A 20,203-nucleotide genomic window follows, 5' to 3' on the forward strand; every position below is an offset into this window, starting at 1 on the left:
GAAAAACTGAAAAATTTAATTCAATCATCTTGGCTCATTTAAAGGGATCAATTTAACAAGACTTTTTACTACAAAAATCCTTTTTCTACAGAAACAGTATCATTTGCATTTTAGTAAGTGGCAAGAAAATTATTTTCTTATTCTAATTTTAAATTTGAAAGACTATAATTTCCATAAATGTACAAATAAACACTAAAAGTTTTGATTCCAAGTTTTTTTCTTTGGCTTGATGCAGACAGTATCATTAACTAAAATAAATTTCTTTAAGTATTGGTTGAATTGTTTTCAATTTTTAAAATTTAAATAAGAACTTTTTCTTGAAAACAAGTGAATTTTATGTCTCACAGTGACTAGAGGTGAACACAAACTGCACCAATGATCATTGGCCGACACGATCCCGTAGAAAGCGCAACGCAACAAGGCGCGTGAAACGGATCTTCTTAATGAAGATCAGCTCGGACTGGCACCGATAATTAGCAGACGGCAACACGTCGTCAAGCGCCCATAGACCCCAGATGAATTCATGGCCAATGATGTCTTTGCACACATGTTTTGAGTACAACACAAAGAATATTGCGATGTTCTATTTAAACTTGCACTTGTTAGGCTTCGAACTAAGCACCTTGGGATATTACCAAACTAACACTTGCCTTAATTCAGATTGCATCAACATTTTAATAGTTTTTTGTTTTTTTTAATTGTTGCATGGCAAGTATTCCTGTGACTGAAATTATCAACAATTTGTTTTAACAAGTTTCTTAAAATGTTCTTCCTTGTGCGTCTGTACACATTTGTTATTTTTTCTTAAATATATTGGAAAAATTTTGAAAGTTGTGAATACTGTCAAAAAATAAATTAAACAAGATACTGAAAGATACCAGTACAGTATATTATTTGTAGAAGTACTTGATTTTGTTTATCCAATACAAGAGATTCTGTTGAGTTATATTTTGTTTATAATAAAAAGATACCATTCTGTGAAGTACAGTTATTATAATCAGTTAAATGAATACAAAAGTGCTAACTCCAATGGATTTGATCTTCAAATTTAGATAAATTTTACTGTAACATTTTATATTATGAATGCACAAGATATTTTTGGCTTTTCGTAAAAAAAAAGTCACACAGTAGGTTAAAAATATGCACAATACTGCTGTCACACTAGTGAAGCTAGGCGTGTTGGCACAGGTGTACACCCATTCTGGAAGCGAACATACATAAATGCTCCTCTTACCTAGTTATATAGCCGTTAGTAATCACATTACTAGCTGGGCTATCGTTGAGCATGGAATCAGTATGCTGAAATCCAGCATTTTGGAAATAGCACCAACACCACTCCTCTGGGTTTATTTTGAATGACCAGTCTGCTAATCAAGCGTATTATTTCGTATATATGACAGTCATTTAAAGACAGCATATCTAGTATTACTTATATGAGCACTATACACCACCCTCATCAGTACCATTATTAAACAGCATCACACTCTCAATTTATCAGCCTTTTCTGTCTGAGAGACAGGATAAATCAATACAATAATATATTATATATGTGGCAAAGACAAGCCAAACCAGTCAATCACCGCAAGTCGTGTTTCAGAGATAATAGCCAAAACATGCTGGAATGTCAACATTCATTTTTTTTTTATTGCATTAAATTAAACTTTATAATCATTCATCATGCTATGTAATTATTTTCCCCATTTGCAATGTAAAACAACAATTTGCAATGTAAAACAACAATTTTTAACGATTTGGTGATAGTTTCTGCCTGAGAAATGCCAAAAATCGTAAAATTTGAAGGTTGATTTCTCGAATATTGTTCTTTAATAAACAGCTTCATAATGAAATGTCAGATTTAAATGATTCCTTTACTATTTTATAGCTCTCATTTTACTGTTGAACCCTGTTATACCTAAAAATAAATTTTTTTGCAAGGACTTGGCTTGTCTTTGCCACATATATCGTAGTTTATTTATAGAAATGTACAGCAAGTCTATTGTAACTGCAGATAAGACAATGAAACACAAACACTGTACTATAATGTGATATATGTTTTATTCTCTCATAGTTTTTGTTTAACAAAAACAACTGTCTGATTGTAAGTATCACTTACAAAAGGCTTTACAAGCATTGTAATGATTGGTTGGTCAGCTTCGCAATAGATAGACATTCATTTATATGAATTCAGCTCGTCGTTGTGGAATGATGTGAATATGTAGCTACTATAAGCGACCTCTTTATGGCGCCTAGGTAGTCACAGACCACACCCATACGCAATTCAGCACGACGACGCTGCAAGTTATGGCTTATTCTCCTACCTTTACTTTCTTTATATGGTACATAGATCTAAGGCAACTGGTAAACCCATACCCACACCTCTCCACCCTAAATAAATGCATCTGATTACAGAAGGAAGAATTCTACATAGGGATTCATTTTTAAACAAAATACGGTAGTGAATGAATAATGCATAAAATATTTAAAATACTTGGATATTTATATAATATATATGTGAGGATTGCCATCCCAAAACAAGCATCAAAAAATGAAAATTTACCTTTAATATATTCTTATTTTGCACATTTCTGTATAAGCTTTAAAATGATGGGAGTTGACTTTTGCCAAGGTTATGAGTAAAAGTATTACGGCTTCTCATACTAAAGTACTGTATACAAAACTGGTACAATACATTCTTGTGCAAATTAATCAGTTAACATTTAGCAAACAGCACGCTGGTTTTGGGATGACAAGTCTCATAAGGTAAAACTGCATAGCAGCCTTAATTTTCTGTTTGTTCATTAGAGACTCTTTCACTGGAAGGCCAAAGGAAACATAATTTCTCAGTCACTGTTCATCCCAAGGCTCTGAGATGAAGAACTTCCTTCTTTAATCCAAAAATACTATCCTACTGAAGGATGATTTAGTAAGATATTTTATATATCTGATTCACACCTAATCCAAATATACGGCTCAGAAGGCCTACCAAACCGACTGGAAAATCAAATCAGTATGTAAAGAATATAGGGATGTTGGCGTTCAGCTTATCGGAAGCAATGTTCGGTAATTTACGAAGGATAAGGAGCACTTTTATTTCGGGCTTTTGATATATATACAGTATATTCTGGCAGACTAATTTGATTAATTTAGATTCTATAAAAAATTTATATTATAATTAAATAAAAACGGTGTTAAAACACTGTCGAGGTTAAACGAAATAACAAAATATTACCAGTCGTAAGTTTAACTTTACATTTGAATCCCAAAATGACACTTCTATAGATTAATATACTGCGAGTCCTTAAAATACACTACCATTATTTGTAACATGAGACTTAGTAGAATACAACTTGCACAGCATAATCAATTGTTTCATTAATGCTGACTCCTCAGGGCATGTCACACTAATTCCGCCTCCATCTTGTCCAGGTCGTCCAATGAAAAACCGGTCTCGTCACCGAAGTCATCACCGACCGCAGAAGGTTGACTGTCTTGTGACCCACGAGTAGCACTGCTCATCTGTGACGACTGCGAGGCAAACGCTGTAGGGAGTACAAATAACGTATTCATTTAATACAGGAAAGCGAGCCATGAAAATTTGGGTAATTAGAGCAAACTCTATTAATTATATCCGGGTATGCGGCAGACAGATCAAAATCAATGATATCTGAAGCAGACAAGACAAACAATGAATATATATTACATAATTAAAGATTGCTACTCAATATCCACTTAAAACCAGCCTACTCATGGTACATAAGATTATGTCCTATATCGTTGATGAGTCAAGTTGTTTTGAAGAAAAAAAAATCCCTGTACACTTCTACTCAATCCTTTTATTACCACTAAAGTAATCGTGGGCCAATATGCGCTAAAAGCATATGATACTGTAAACATTATATAAAGTGACTTTATATTTTTTAAGATTACTATAATAACTGATAGGAATCATGGGAATTAATCAATTTGACAGTTCATGTTTTGGAAGATGTAATTGATGGTTTTAAGTTGGGACTTGCAGACATTTTGAGAAATTATGACTACAGGGGCCAAGGGATACATACAGGATAAAGGCCAACTCAGACAGCGTCGGCCGACGCAGCCCGACCCGATTTATCGTCGGGGACAGTCTTAAGCCGTCGTGAGAAATATTAAACACGTTTAATATTCTACTACGCGACTGCCCCCGACGCACACCATCACGTCTGCATTCAACTCACACAGACCCGACGCGAAAACAAATCGCGTCGGGCTGCGTCGGCCGACGCTGTCTGAGTTGGCCTTAAGGGTCACCAAAACCAAATCAATGGTTGTGTTCTGTACAACACTTATTACAAGGTTAGGTTTCTTATCTGATAAATTTCTTTTCACTGAACAACAAAATCTATTATCCTGACCTCAATGAGCCAACAGTAAGTATAACTTATTTATTCTTACATGATGGTTTTGACAACTATTTAATAAATTATAATATATTATTAAATCCTACTTCCCAATCATATACTGTAGACGATCAGTTTGTCTTGTTTGTCCTTGTGTTTTTTGTACCCGTTTTTGTTTTCTGTCACTTGTCTTTGTATACTCTACCACTGTCTCTTGTGTACTTGTTTATGATTATTACTCTAATTATTATTAATGTTATTATTATTATTATTATTATTATTATTATTATTATTATTATTATTATTATTTGGGCTTTGCCGCACATTGCTTTTTTTGGCTGTTATCCTAAAAAATCATTGAATTGTTTATATTGTATTGTTCATTTTTGGAAAGAATAAATGTTTACTTGAATGAATGAATGAACCTATGTGTAAATACAATCCATTTGAATTATATTTGTGAGGTCTCACCACGAAATGAGACGCATCGTTGGTGAAACCATATTGAGATATTCACCAAAACAGGCCAAAGTCAACATTTTTACAAAATTTTGAATTTAATGTTTTTGAATAACTTGATACTTATATTTTATGACTGTATACTTTGTAAGTGATTTTTCTTGCCAAAACAGTGTTCTCTGCACATATTCTGTAATTCTAGTCATATTATTTGTACAGGTTAGTTTATCTTTGAGGCTGATTTTCTCAAAACGTTGTTCGTATACACCTACTTTAAATGCTCACATCTTTGGATTTACTTATAGTAGGGAAGCCATTCAAAGACCACATGAAAGGTTATAATGTGATCTACCCAAATATAATATAAACTCAATTTTTGAATTTCTAACCATGAGACTCATTTTGTGGTGAGGCCTCACATTTATCATTGGGGATGATATATAATTTTCTTTACAGGAATATATGTATTGTATTCTCCAAATCATTTTGGAAATCAAACAGATTGCTTGAAAGGGCATTCGGAAATCAAAGCTTTAAATATTTGTCATATGTTTAAATTGTTTTGTTCACTGAGTATAGAATTTCGTCAAGGACAATATAACAAAAATATAAATCTAATCCCGGCCATTATAAACATTTTATGCTAGCTTACACATAAGGAAAGATAAAAAAGGGCCACAGATTTATAAAGTACCATTACCCACCCCACCCCACACCTATTATAGGACCACACCCATCTGTAAAATGTTTCTGGCCATTTAGTAACAAATACCATATGAAAGACACATTTGTAGCTACCATAGCCATTAAAAACAAAATTTCTGGTATTATTTTCCAGTTTTTATACACAATGTGACTTTTTAAGCAGAATGGAACAACCAAAAATGTTAATTCCTTCATTATGTAATATGATTCACACAAGTATTAAATATGATGAATAAACATATTAGAAAAAATAATTACAATATTGAACTATTATCTAAATTAAAATTTAAACATTCTTATGAATCACACATCAATAATCCAATAAAAGAAAAAAAAAAACAATACAAAAAGAGAAACGTAATAATGAGTGTAGGTGGCCAAGAAAACCCCATGAGTTTAAACCTATTCGAAATCGATGAAGCGTGGAATGTTGAAAGGCTACAGATTAGTATTAGGCTATAGTTCACAGGCTACAGTGCACTATGCATGAATCACCACCAACCGTCGACACAACCATGTAGTACTGGCTGCCTACACAAAAGTACCAAGATATTTGAATACCGGTTATGAAACATGGTCCTACCAAACTCAGGATTTTAACAAAATCTCTGGAAATATAATAATACTTTCTGACTATCTGTGGTAAGTTCTGGTCAATCATAAGTTAAGAAATATTGCAGAGGACTTGTTTTCTTATGATGAATTTTCTTTCTAGGCCTAGAATATTATATTGACGTAAATTGTGGGACGTTAGAAAGTGGCTTGGCTCATGGAGAAGAGTGAAGGAGATTTGCATACGGATGTTAATTCATGTAAAAACAGTAGCTGAGTGCCTCACAGTCCATGCCATAAGTGTAATACAGTATATTATGACTACGCCTGGAAGAAAAGCTATTACAGGCCTATGTCTACCAAGGTGTGAAATAACTCTATCTATTAAATATTACTACCATAATAATGAATAGAATAAAGATTAGGAATATGATAAGAATATCTTAGATCAGTCATCACAAGTATTGAACCGTTCATCTCGCTATAGGCATGTCTGTGTTTGAGGTAAAAACAATATTTTGACTATCAAAGTAATCTTTCAATTCATTAAAATTTAGTAATAAAATCTTTGCCAAGCAGACATAGTGTTAGTATACTATTCCTATATTCATTGTTATAGTAAACTTTGGGTAAATCAACAAATTATTTTTTCTGATCTGTTATATCATTGGATGGAGGTTGGTACTGTACCTTATACGATATACCTCTACAAAATAATTGTGTATTTTTTTTTCAGTTTTGTAATAGACAAATTGTATCCCTAATGATTAAATGAGATATATCTTTCTGATAATAAGTTATTCTCTCCAACATGATTTTAGGCTTCCATTAATAGTAAACCAAGGACTTGTTTTCACTAAGGAAAATAGTCATTTCCCACAAGAGAAAAACATTGGCAATTCTATCTTACAGCATTCTACAGTATAACTTATAAACCCAAATTCACAATACTTATTAAAGTGGCTATCATTGTACTGTATGTACAGTTAATACACACGGCAAAACATTGAATTTGTATTTTACACAATTCTTGATATGCATTTTATGTTGAAATTTATTACTTTGGGGCACTAAACAAAGAAATAAAGGAAATACAGACCTTCATCTAATTAAAGACCCCTCCAGTTAAAGAACACCTCTAATCAAAGACCACATTTCTATGGTACCAAATTAACAAATGACTTTTACCTTTATTATTCTAATTAGGGACCAAACCTGCTAAAGACCATGGAAACCAAGGTCCCAAAAGTGGTCTTTAATTGGAGGGAGTCCTGTAAACTGTGAACTTAAACTGGTACTGTAGTTTCGACAAGGAAAGTACAACAGTAAGACATCCATTTTGCGTACCCCTTGGTACCAAGGGGTGTTCATAAATTGCAAAATTTGTAAACTACTGTAGATCGGGTGTCAGTTTCTAATACCTAGGCCTACTTATCCCCTGCCATTGAGCGCCGATAGGCTGATGGCGTCCAGGCCTAGCACGAACCGACAGTGCAGAAGCGTAGTCTACCGCACTAGTTCCATCTGAATTTACCTTCACTGGCATTCTTCCTCTTAACAAAATATCATTTTATCTCTTATTCAAACATCTGTGTATATTTTGTGGACCTTTCTATTTTGTTCTTTTGGGTTGTTAGATCACCGAATTGCGTTGTTTACATACATTTCGCGATCATACAGTATCTTGCATTCATGATGTCAATAAGTTGCTGACCCTAACACTCTCATTCATCAATCGTAAAAATGTGCGCTCAATCTGACAACACTTGGAGAAATGGAAGAAATGATTGAACTTAATAAATAAATACAACAAATTTGATTTTATTAAGAAAAATATACATTATCACTTTGTAAAACGTGTGCAATAAGACTTTTTTTATAGTAATAATTGGTTGATGATAACGCCATCAGGGGCAAAGACCATTCGTAAAATCGATGTTCGTAAAATGGACGTTTTACTGTACATCACTGCTCTGTTTTCTTTCAAATAATTTATGGTGTACAGGACAGTTGGCATTTAACAGTAATTGAGTGACAGGATTGCTGCAATACTTTAGACAAGAGAACCTGTATGATACATTCTGACAAAAGATAGGGATGGAAAGTACAGCAGGTAGGGATCCCTGCTGTATAGTTAGTTTTCATGTTGCCTACATTTATGGCTAGTCCCTTTGGTGTCTCGATTAATATATCCGTTTCATTTTTATATTTAAATATACAATTGTATTGGCCTACTGTATTATATATTATTGAGTATCCACAATTTGTTGGTATTTTTTATTGTTCACACATGCAATGCTTGTTATCAATCATGAAGATGAATTTCATATTACAATGGACAATAAAGTTTAATTGAATTGAATTGTATTGAAGAGATGGTACGTAACCCTGTATGGTACTATAAATGTTCTAACCAATCAATAAATTAACAACAGAGATGACACATTTGTATGTTTACAGTGGGTTATTTCAAGTCAATAGTCCTTCACTATTATAGTACTTTTTGATTATTGATGTCTGTATTTTGAGTTCAATATTAAGTGGGCCTCTGTATATCAACCTACACTGTAGCTGTAATGAGTAACCCACTATAATATGGTTCAAATAAAAAAAAAATAAGTAAATAAAAAATATTATGCCCACTGACACAATACTGTGACATTGCTATATCCACCCTATCATAATTCATCCACCCTACATCCTGTCCCAGGTCATATACTGCCTCCTTCACCCTTCACTCATTTATCCATCTACCCTGTCAGTGGTGGATCCATGGGTAACAAAAGGTACTTCCCCATCTGAAAATAAACTAGAATTTTAACTTTCTCTTTTGAAAATTTGTATTCTTGTCTTTTTTTTGTAATGCACATTCGAACATACTGTATATTATTATTATTATTATTATTATTATTATTATTATTATTATTATTATCATCATTATTATAATTATAGCCTATACCTGTAAAAGTACCTGTACTATTTCTTTTACAGACCATTAAAGTGGCTGATAAATAGTTTTAGAGATTTTTGACCATTACTAAATTTATCTATGTATCATTGAACAAGATATTATATATATCTTAAATGAGTTATTCACTTATTTTGATTGAATTTTTCTCCTTAATTTTGGTTTTAAATACTGAAGCATTTAATTGAGATACCTTGACTTACAATCCTCCCCCAACCCTAAGGATCAAGACCAATTCAATTCAATTCAATTCAAAAATATCTTTATTGGCAATCACAGTATACAATGATTGAATTATACAATAAAAAGTCATAAATTTAAAATACATATTTAAAGAAAACTTACAGGATCAATTAACAATTTGATATTTATTTACATGAAAAAGGATTTTAATATTTATAAAAATATATAAAAATATAAAAGACCTGTCATTAAAATAAACCTGCCTGGGATAAACAGATATTCTATGGGCCACCTACAGTATGAGATACTGTATGATTATGTTTATAAATATATTTATATCACGTACATGAATGAGGGCACAGGAACATAAATTACAGGGCAATACTGAATGTATGTTTAGCATACCTATACTATTGGCATACTATACTGTAGTAAGTTACAAATCATGGCTAGAAGAGGAGGCTACAGGTAGCATGTACTAATGACCACGATACTCATGGGAAGTATTGCGTTTCCTACTTCCTGGAAAGGGGCAAGGCGAGGGGAGAGGTCGCTGTAAAGTCAGCTGGTCTGTGCCAATTCACCACACCATATTAATTTATATCAACACAGCATGTTTCTCATTAGAGATATCGCCATTTATACTTTACACTATAAAAACATATTCTTTATGTTTTATGAATTCACCTATTTAGGCGAGACTTTCATACCTTGTTTCGCAAACTTTATTTTTTTAAAGATCGTCAGAGGAGGGCGGAAAAATATTGAAACAAATATATTGTTTCTTATTAGCAAATATTTTTGCCAAAATGCATCCAGATGGAGGAGAAAACAAAAATGTAGTAATGGGATGGTTATATGTTTAAATTTATATAATTAGGAAAAAATATGTATATCTAATTTTTTTAAGATTTCAAGGCAGCAGCAGGCGTAAAAAAAATAAAGAAAAACCTTTTTTTTTTTTTTAAATTTCCATTTTTCTGTGGCGGCAGATGTGCTAATAATTGGCCAAAATTTATATTTTATTTGAAATCATCATATTGGCACCGCTGCACTACTTGCAGAATGAATAGCTGATTACTAATAATTTGTTTTAGAACTGTTTTAATCATTAATAAACCAAACACAATGGATGGTATCTTACTGAGAGTGACGAAAGCTCGCAGTAGGTTAACATCCATTGTGTTGGGTCTGGTAACAACTAAAACAGTTCTACAAGAATAATTAGCAAACCAGATGCAATTATTTGAATATTTACGAAATATAAACACATATAAGAAATCACATGAAACAAAACAAATAGATAAGATTTTGTCACAGTAGAGCCGGGGAATTAAAGTATCTTCCTGTATTAAAATGAATACTGTAACTTACTGTAGTAACTGATATTCCAACTATCTACTTGAGGTTTCATGTTGCTAAAGTATTACAGTATTTATGTGATGACATTCTGTACAGTATAGGCCTATTATAGTGTTGTAGCTACAATAGGCCTACAATGTCATCCACATAGTAGTATAGGCCTATTGTAGCTATATAGGCCTATTGTAGTACTGTTAGCTAATGTATGTGGATGTAAAGCATGATAGTATATTATCATAATGTAAACACTTATGCTTTCTGATGAAAATCAATGTCACTTGTAGACGTGGCCGTTCCAAGGCTAAACTAAAGTAGTTCAACAGAAGGACGCACATCTCCGCTCTCGAACATAGTGCGTGCGTACAGTCCTTTGATCTTTACTGTGGCATCGACAATCCGATACTAGTTGCGAGTACAGCCGTCAATTATTAATCTACTGTATGCGTGCCATACGTTTTATGGTGTTGCTTACTATTTTATTAATTTTGGGTACTTCGCAATGTCTGTTATCTGATTTCTTTTGACCACGAGCTTGTTAAATGCTTCTATAAACTGCAATTTGATTTGTGAAAATTGACCAAGAAAATGAAAAGTTATAGCAATAGAAAATTTACTAATTTTATAAAATTTAATGTTCTTATATAACATTAAACTGTCATTTTGACAATGTTGGACTAAAGTGCACAAAACGAACATTTGAGTAGATACAGAACATTTATTAATTTTTTTCTGCGAAGTGAATTTCATGAACGACAATACAGCACAATATCGGTAAAATTAATGCTGAAATGAAGAATATAATTTCAGTCTAATGTTAGTGCAAAATATCATTAGGCCTGACGCTGACGGTTTATGGTCTGGTTGCTATGGTTTTTGTGACGTTCAGCGTGTAGGGACACACGTGTGCCTAGAATGTCGATGCCAGAGTTATAAACTTTGATGTCCCGAGATGTGCGTCCTTCTGTTGAATTGCCTTGGCTAAACAATGTAACTTTAATAACAAAAATAGCAGTTGTCTTGCCATGGGATGGCTGGGGCCCCTGGGGATATAGTGTTTGTGGCCACTGTGCAGCAGCTATCATTGTCAGTTAGACTCTGTTTTGAAAAAGTCTACCAAGTTCTTTTTTCATGTACTATTAATTATGCACACAGGACCAACAGCGTCCAGTTGGAAGGACATATTTCTATCTTTATTTTTTAACTTTTGTTTTAAATCCTCTTCAGTTAATGTAAAAGTGCTTAAAGGCAGTCCATGCAATAATGACAATTTAAAGTACTGGTATATACTGTAATTCTCGTATGTGTAAGACGAGGCTTCAAATAGCAAATTACGATCGAAAAACAGGGTGTACAGGTAGTCTTAAAATGCGCAACACTGTTAGTATTCATAATGAACGCAATTTTAAATGCGGGGAAATGTGATTTTCATGAAAATTTTAAGGGCCATTAGATGGTGTTATTTGGAAGAATAGCCCTACATTTGCATTCGCTTTTTTCGCTAGCTGGATGCAGCATCAAGACCATAAAAAAATGTTTAAAAAAAGTAGGAATTTTGACGGTCAAACAGGGGGGACATCTTATATGCCCAACGTACAACAATCGTACAAAATCTTCTCAAATTAGGGGGGATTGTCTTATACGAGGGTAGTCCTATACATGAGAGTATATGGTACTATTATTGTTAAAGATGAGGAAATTAAAGAAATGTATTTTCAAAATCAGTCTGTCACAACAAGGCCAAATTGCGCTCTTAAAATTGTTTCAAGTTAACTGTCATAGTTCTACAGTAGTTCCATATGTGGTAAAGACAAGCCAAACCAGTTACATGGTCGCAAGTCAAATTTAAGTTATTACTAAACAGTAAAATGAGAGCTATAAAATGGTAAAAGAATCATTAAATCCAACATTTTCTTATAAGTTGGAGGCATGTAAACATGAGCTGTTTAAAGAAAAAAAATTTGAGAAATCAGCCTTCAAAGTTTATGATTTCAGGCATTTTTCAGGCAGAGACCATCACCAAATTGTTAAAAAATAGTTATTTATATCAGAAAATGGGGAAAATAACAGCATAGCATGATGTATAAATATATAGGTTAGTTTAGTGCAATAAAATAGATTTCAACAATTTTGACTATCAAGCATGTTTTGGCCTTTATCTCTAAAACACAATTTGCGATGAGTGACTAGTTTGGCTTGTCTTTGCCACATATGTAGTAGTAGAGTATACTTTAGTTATTGTAGTTTAGATAGTAGTAACTTTTATAGTATATTTTTTGTAGATTTTTTAGTATTGGTTGTGATGGTGACATTGAATTTGATTGATGATGATCTGAAACAACAGGCACTACCCACTATCATACAGTATATATATATGCTTTCATTGAATTGAACCCTTTCGATTCTTTTTATTTACAGAATTTTTTCAAGATGGCTGAAGACATTCTGCATATACTTGAGTGCCCGATGTGTTTGGAAATATACGACTCTAAGCGGCATCGACCGAAACTCCTCCCATGTCAACACACTCTCTGCGCGCCATGTTTGGATATGGTTATTAAAAACAATACTATTGAATGCCCGCAGTGCCGATTTCAGCTCCCTGTGCCCAGTAAAGGAATCGAGGGCTTACCAAATAACTTGACAATGTTTGCACTTATCGACTTGCAAGGAAAAACAAATGAGCAGCCTAACATCGCACAAACATTTGATTCACCGGTAGCAGCGCAACAGACAGAGAATCTGCAGATCAGGCAGACGATCTCAGCGTTGATTAGTCAGTTAAAAGGGAAAGTGCACACGCTTAGTCAAACAAACGTTGAAGAACAAAAATTAGAGCATAGTTACCAGCATGCTAAAGGGCAAATTGATTCATCTCTCGAAAAGATGGTGAGTGAAATACGAGCCCGTAAGAACATCCTGATGTCTCAGGTGGAAGCGGAGAGGAAAGAGGGTAAACACCACCTCCTGATGCAAAGTAAACAGGCACAGGAACTTCTGCGTAGTTTCCAGAATGAGGTCCAAGTTCTCATGTCAGCCAGTCAGCAGCCTACGAAAGAGGACTTAGAAGGTATTGTGGAGAAATGCAAGAATTATCTTCAGCATTTGCATAATCTGGAGATGAGGGGACAGGGGTCATGGGCATGGAGATACTCAGAAGATTCTGAGTCAAAGGAACTCCTGATTCAAGAGATATCAAAATTTGGACAAATTTTCAGTAACAGGAGTTCAATGGTTGCTGGGAACACTATAACCTCTTTGACAACAAACCAGCCCCCAAGACCACAGAATGAATTTATGAATGAAACAGATGCCAATATATTGTCTGGTCAGTCAAGGCATACCATAAGTTCTCAGAGGTCAACAGAGCAGTTGGCCAATCGATTACAGTCCAGTTTAAGCACTGACCAATCAATATCACCACTCTCTGTTGGAAATCCATTTAGCAACTCTCCCAATTCTATAGGTAGTATTGGTGTTACACAATCCTTTGACTCAGGGATCGATATAAGAAGGAGGGCTGATTCCATTTCAAGTTTATCCAGTGTACAAAGTCTGCCATCTTTCAACCAACCAAATCCAAGTTCACAGGGCTCCATGCATATACCACAGCTGAAACCTAGCCTTCAGACACAAACATTGCCTAACTCTTCTAATCCATTTTCAAGGCGTACATCGGCTGGGCCAGCTTTGAATCCTGTTAGAGGGTCTGCAACACCACCTCAAATTCTTAATAGAAGTGCCAGTCCATTATTGCGACAGCAGTCAGCTGGGGCAGTGGGTATACTAGCACAAAGCTTGCCAGCTCAGTCAGTTTCAGCCAGGAATGATGTCCACAGCGTACACATTTCACGAACCAACAGCCCAACATTGAGTGCAGATGCTAGTGCTTTTCCAGCAAGTGCAACTTCTCCAGCAGCTTTCAATTACAAACTGCGAGGGAACCCTTGCAAGATATTAGGTGAGGGTCCCTCTAGGGGCATCAAATTTTCCAAACCTGTTGCATTACTTTCCCTTCCAAACACAAACCTAGCTGTTCTTGATGAAAACTATAATTCTATTGCAATTTTGACTGTAGAGGGCCAAATTTTGAAGTCTTATGGCACAAAAGGGCAAAATGTTGGCCAGTTTTTATCACCAAAGTCATTTTTCTTGAATAAATGGAACCATTTTGTAGTTTCGGATTGGGGTAACAATCGGGTGCAGATATGGGATACAGGACGCGATTTTATCCACCAACTTGGCGTTGCTGGTAATGCCTCGCAACAGCTCAATGGACCTATTGGGGTTGTCAGCGATCGCCTCGAAAATATCTACGTCTGCGATTCTAATAACAGATGCGTTAAAGTTTTTAAAGCGGATGGAACGTTCTTAAGACAGATTGGACAAGCTGGAGATGAGGACGGTAAATTTCAAAAACCATCCCACATAGCTTTTACACCAGGCAACCAGCTGATGGTAACCGATTCAATCAAGCATGTAGTTCAGGTTTTTACACCGGATGGTAAATTTCTGTACAAATTCGGCGGTTGGGGTTCCGAACCAGGAAAGCTCAACAGTCCAACAGGAATCGCTGTTGATCCTCAAGGCTACGTGATAGTTGCCGATACCGGAAATCATCGTATACAAATTTTCTACGCCTCAGGTACTATGGAGACTTGTTTCGGTATACATGGTAGCGAAGAGGGCCAATTTGATGAACCAACAGGTATCGGTTTCGTGCGGAATGGAAGGTTTGCAGTGTGCGATACAGGAAATAAACGGATCCAAGTTATTTAGGAACACGTAACTCAGATTTCTTGCAAGACTTTGAAGCGAACCTGTAAAGTTGTGGATTCAAGATTCTGTTTGAAAAAATGTAAAAATGTAAATATGGAGTTGTATTATCTGAATATGATTATTTTATTTTTTATCTTTTGAGGCACAGACATTTTTGGTGATACTTTATGTAGTTGTTGTGTTGGGCTGGACATGCCACAAACACTTACCTTTAACACATTATTAGAGGCATTTCAAACACTTACCAGAAGTGTTATACAGGTTGTTCTTAGTTACAGTATGACAAATCATTTCCTCTACAACCCACGCTTCTCTTTCCCTATATACACTGTACTCTATAATTTTTCCTACCCAACCAACATATATTTGTTTTCTGTATGTACAGTACGTCTTCTACAACCATTTCCTATCATGTCTATCTTACACTCTCGTACATCCTCCTTTTTCTACCACCATCCATTTCATATATATTGTACTTCCTTTCCCTTCCATACACCCGACATACCCCCTCCCACTAATACTGATCAAAAGATCCTTGAGTACTTGTGTGAGAATGTGTTTGTAATTGATCTAATAATTGTGAATAGCCTGACATAGGTTGGTTGGATAATTGGCCAAAAAATAGCACTCCCAGACTTAAATTTGAATATAACTTTAATTTTTGTCCATTTTGTCAAATATTTTGGATTCAAGGCCCCACTTGAATCCGCCTATGCTACAGGGTATATTATACAAGTTGGTGCTCAAAGAGGTTTGTTGATGATGATGATCTGAAATTTATACCGATGTTAGCATTACACTGTGGAAATGTATCATTTTTACATGTTTGCGTTGCTTAGAAATTGCTTGCTATCATTTCAAAGCACTGCCAAGTCGTTTAATTGCAAAATGCTAATTTGTTGAATGTCAATTTTGTTTATGACAATGCAATAATTAAATGCAGCTATCCAAATTATATGAGAATGAAAATGAAATTTTCAATATGTTACAAGAATGACATATTAATTCTAATTAATAATGCAAAAAAAAAGGTCACAAATTTGGAATTTTTTTGAGAGAGTATAAATGTTACACAGTAAAATGAATTTATTTTAAAAGTTTTTTTTTAAAGTTTATTTTGTACTTATTAGTAGACCCTGTAAAGTTGATAAAATAAGCATTTGAAACCCCTAAATTGTCATATTTTTCTGGGGTTGTACCACTTTTCGAGACTTTGAGGGACGCCAGACCACGCCCACATTGTCGGGGACATCGACCCCTTTTGGGCAAATCACCCTTGGCTCAATCACCATTGCAAACATATCAGATCAAAGATAAAGGCACCATGCATACAAGCATAATCGCTATAGCAACTGGATTTTCAGTACCATTATACATTTTAAGGGCTCAATTACCATAGCAACTGATTACAGCAATCTTTTTTCACCAATAGTAGCATGCACCATTACTCATGTTCACAGGCTCAATGTACATCAGCAACAGGATAAAAATTAATAAAATTTATACAAAAGTTCAGAGACTAGACTAGTGCTGGTGCCAAGACGTTATTTTGCTTTCATAGGCACTATAGAAATGTGTTATATTACCTGTATTATACAGGAAGATATTGGATGAGATATTTTTATTAAGAAGAGAATTTTATTTTCATGAATTTGTGTTGTTTATAAATTTTTAGAGCAAAACCAGTCGGCTAAGGTAGACTGCAGTCTTTGTTTAAAGTTGTAATTACTGTATGGTATATAAGTAAATGTAAAGGTAGTTTTTATGTACTGCAGTTGCATATTTCTGTTCATATTTTATCTTTAATTACTTCAAAAAAATCTCTGGTAATCTACAAAATAAAAATCAATTTTTAAATTAATTATTATTAATAACTATATTTATTAATATTATTATTAATAATGATTATGTTACTAACTAGCTCTCAGATAAAATCAGTGGAAATATTTTCTATGCCAATGCATAAATAATAATGTTCGTACACTCTTAAATTAGCTGGTTATCAATTTAGAAATTATCAAAGTAAAACAATTGTTTCAATCTTTGTTTTAAAATCTGATAATGTGTTTGAACCTTTTAACAATTAAATGTTTAATCTAAGTGTTTGAGTGTTTTTAGATTTTAACACTAGCTTTATAGGCTGAATTTTGGTCTGTCAGTGACACAGAATATAGAAATGCACAATTCAAAAATTTCCTTGTACAGTAACAATTAATTTATGTTTAATCTAAATGTTTGAGTGTTTTTAGATTTTAACACTAGTTTTATAGGCTGAATTTTGGTCTGTCAGTGACACAGAATATATAAGTGCACAATTCAAAAATTGCCTTGTACAGTAATATATACATATTTCAATGCAGGTTCACAGTGCTTCATTCAATATTACTTTTAATAATAATAAGTAATAATTTGTATTAATAATAAAATAAAATTTGATTAACATCGCAATAAACCCAATGTGCTCACACTTATATTTATGACTAATTTTTTTTTGTACATGTGATGTTATCAATTTTGAGCTACTTTTAATTTGTTGTTGTCAGGCTGGCATAGATGAGAAAAAATACTAAGGTTGGGGAGTGTTGTCTTACTATTTAAGCTATGGGGAAACAAAAACCTAACTTTAGGTTAACAAGAAAGCCTTAGTTACCATACCGCTTAGTGAAGTGCGAGATAGGTGGTTAATACTCTATGCTATCCTTCCAATCCCCTCACCCTAATCCAATAAATTATACCAAACCTGTCACTACCTTACTGTGGAGGCACAAAACTAGTCTTATGGTTGAGGAAACAAAAGGAAAAATTGGGTAATCACATTATAAGCATTAATTTGGTCTTTGAATGGCTTTCCTAAGTTAAGTAGATCCAGAAATGCCAGTGTTTGAAGTTTATTTGATAAAATAAGCATTTGAAACCCCTAAATTGTCATATTTTTCTGGGGTTGTACCACTTTTCGAGACTTAAAGGGACGCCAGACCACGCCCACATTGTCGGGGACATCAAACCCCTATCTGGCAAATCCAGGCACTACCCTTGACTCAATCACCATTGCAAACATATCAGATCAAAAATAAAGGCACCATGCATACAAGCATAATCGCTATAGCAACTGGATTTTCAGTACCATTATACATTTTAAGGGCTCAATTACCATAGCAACTGATTACAGCAATCTTTTACACCAATTGAAACAGTTGCAATATTAGTATGCACCATTACTCATGTTCACAGGCTCAATGTACATTAGCAACAGGATAAAAATTAATAAAATTTATACAAAATTTCAGAGACTAGACTAGGGCTGGTGCCCAGATGTTTTTTGCTTTAATAGACACTATCGAAATGTGTTATATTATTATATTATTGAGGATATTGGATGAGATATTTTTATTAAGAAGAGAATTTTATTTTCATAAATTTGTGTTATTTATAAATTTTTAGAGCAAAATCAGTTGGCTAAGGTAGACTGCAGTCTTTGTTTAAAGTTGTAATTACTGTATGGTATATAAGTAAATGTAAAGGTAGTTTTTATGTACTGCAGTTGCATATTTCTGTTCATATTTTATCTTTAATTACTTCAAAAAAATCTCTGGTAATCTAAAAAATAAAAATCAATTTTTAAATTAATTATTATTAATAACTATATTTATTAATATTATTATTAATAATGATTATGTTACTAACTAGCTCTCAGATAAAATCAGTGGAAATATTTTCTATGCCAATGCATAAATAATAATGTTCGTACACTCTTAAATTAGCTGGTTATCAATTTAGAAATTATCAAAGTAAAACAATTGTTTCAATCTTTGTTTTAAAATCTGATAATGTGTTTGAACCTTTTAACAATTAAATGTTTAATCTAAATGTTTGAGTGTTTTTAGATTTTAACACTAGTTTTATAGGCTGAATTTTGGTCTGTCAGTGACACAGAATATATAAATGCACAATTCAAAAATGCCTTGTACAGTAATATATACATATTTCAATGCCAGTTCACAGTGCTTCATTCAATATTACTTTTAATAATAAGTAATAATTTGTATTAATAATAAAATAAAATTTGATTAACACCGCAATAAACCCATTGTGTTCACACTTATGCTTATGACTATTTTTTTTTTGTACATGTGATGTTATCAATTTTGAGCTACTTATAATTTGTTGTTGTCAGGCTGGCATAGATGAGAAAAAATACTAAGGTTGGGGAGTGTTGTCTTACTATTTAAGCTATTGGGAAACAAAAACCTAACTTTAGGTTAACAAGAAAGCCTAAGTTACCATACCGCTTAGTGAAGTGCGAGTTAGGTGGTTAATACTCTATGCTATCCTTCCAATCCCCTCACCCTAATCCAATATATTATACCAAACCTGTCACTACCTCACTGTGGAGGCACAAAACTTGTCTTATGGTTGAGGAAACAAAAGGAAAAATTGGATAATCACATTATAAGCCTTAATTTGCTCTTTGAATGGCTTTCCTAAGTTAAGTAGATCCAGAAATGCGAGCGTTTGAAGTTTATGAGAAACTAAGCCTCAAAAGTTAAACAAACCCGTACAAATAATAGGGCACATAAAACACATTTATAGTTAGAAATTAAACTTAAAAAGTATTAAAGTATTCAAAAATATTATTATCAAAATTTGGTGAGAAATTTGATTTTTGACCTATTTTAGTAATTTTCTCCATACAATCTCACAAATGATGTGTCTCATATGATGGTGAGACTTCACATATAAGTAAGACTGATCTCATGGTGTCCAGTGGGGAGGGGGGGAATCAAAAGCCTATTGATGTGATGTTTCTTTGGAGAAATTA

The 20,203-nt window shown here is 33.6% G+C and overlaps 2 protein-coding genes across 2 annotated transcripts in view; one reads left to right on the forward strand and one right to left on the reverse strand.

The window, feature by feature from the left end:
* Positions 1-2,558: 2,558 nt before the first annotated feature.
* The window catches only part of LOC117119800 (DNA primase large subunit-like), a 36,384-nt gene continuing 18,739 nt past the window's right edge, over positions 2,559-20,203 (reverse strand). Inside the window, exon 13 of the mRNA XM_033264716.1 lies at positions 2,559-3,539. Within this exon, the coding sequence (XP_033120607.1) occupies positions 3,397-3,539 (143 nt within the window). The 3' untranslated portion in view covers positions 2,559-3,396. The remainder of the gene's footprint in view (positions 3,540-20,203) is intronic.
* LOC117119799 (tripartite motif-containing protein 2-like) lies at positions 5,990-19,482 on the forward strand. Its single transcript, XM_033264715.1, has 2 exons — positions 5,990-6,185; positions 13,024-19,482. The coding sequence occupies exon 2, from the start codon at positions 13,036-13,038 to the stop codon at positions 15,382-15,384; it is 2,349 nt and encodes a 782-aa protein (XP_033120606.1). The 5' UTR covers positions 5,990-6,185; positions 13,024-13,035; the 3' UTR covers positions 15,385-19,482.

The sequence above is a fragment of the Anneissia japonica genome, unplaced genomic scaffold (genome assembly GCF_011630105.1).
Source record: "Anneissia japonica isolate Jap-2015-1 unplaced genomic scaffold, ASM1163010v1 scaffold724_len3256291_cov202, whole genome shotgun sequence".
Taxonomy (NCBI): Eukaryota; Metazoa; Echinodermata; class Crinoidea; order Comatulida; family Comatulidae; genus Anneissia; species Anneissia japonica.

Coding starts and splice junctions, on each gene's coding strand:
- LOC117119799 (XM_033264715.1), top strand. CDS start 13,036: ATGGCTGAAGACATTCTGCATATACTTGAGTGCCCGATGTGTTTGGAA.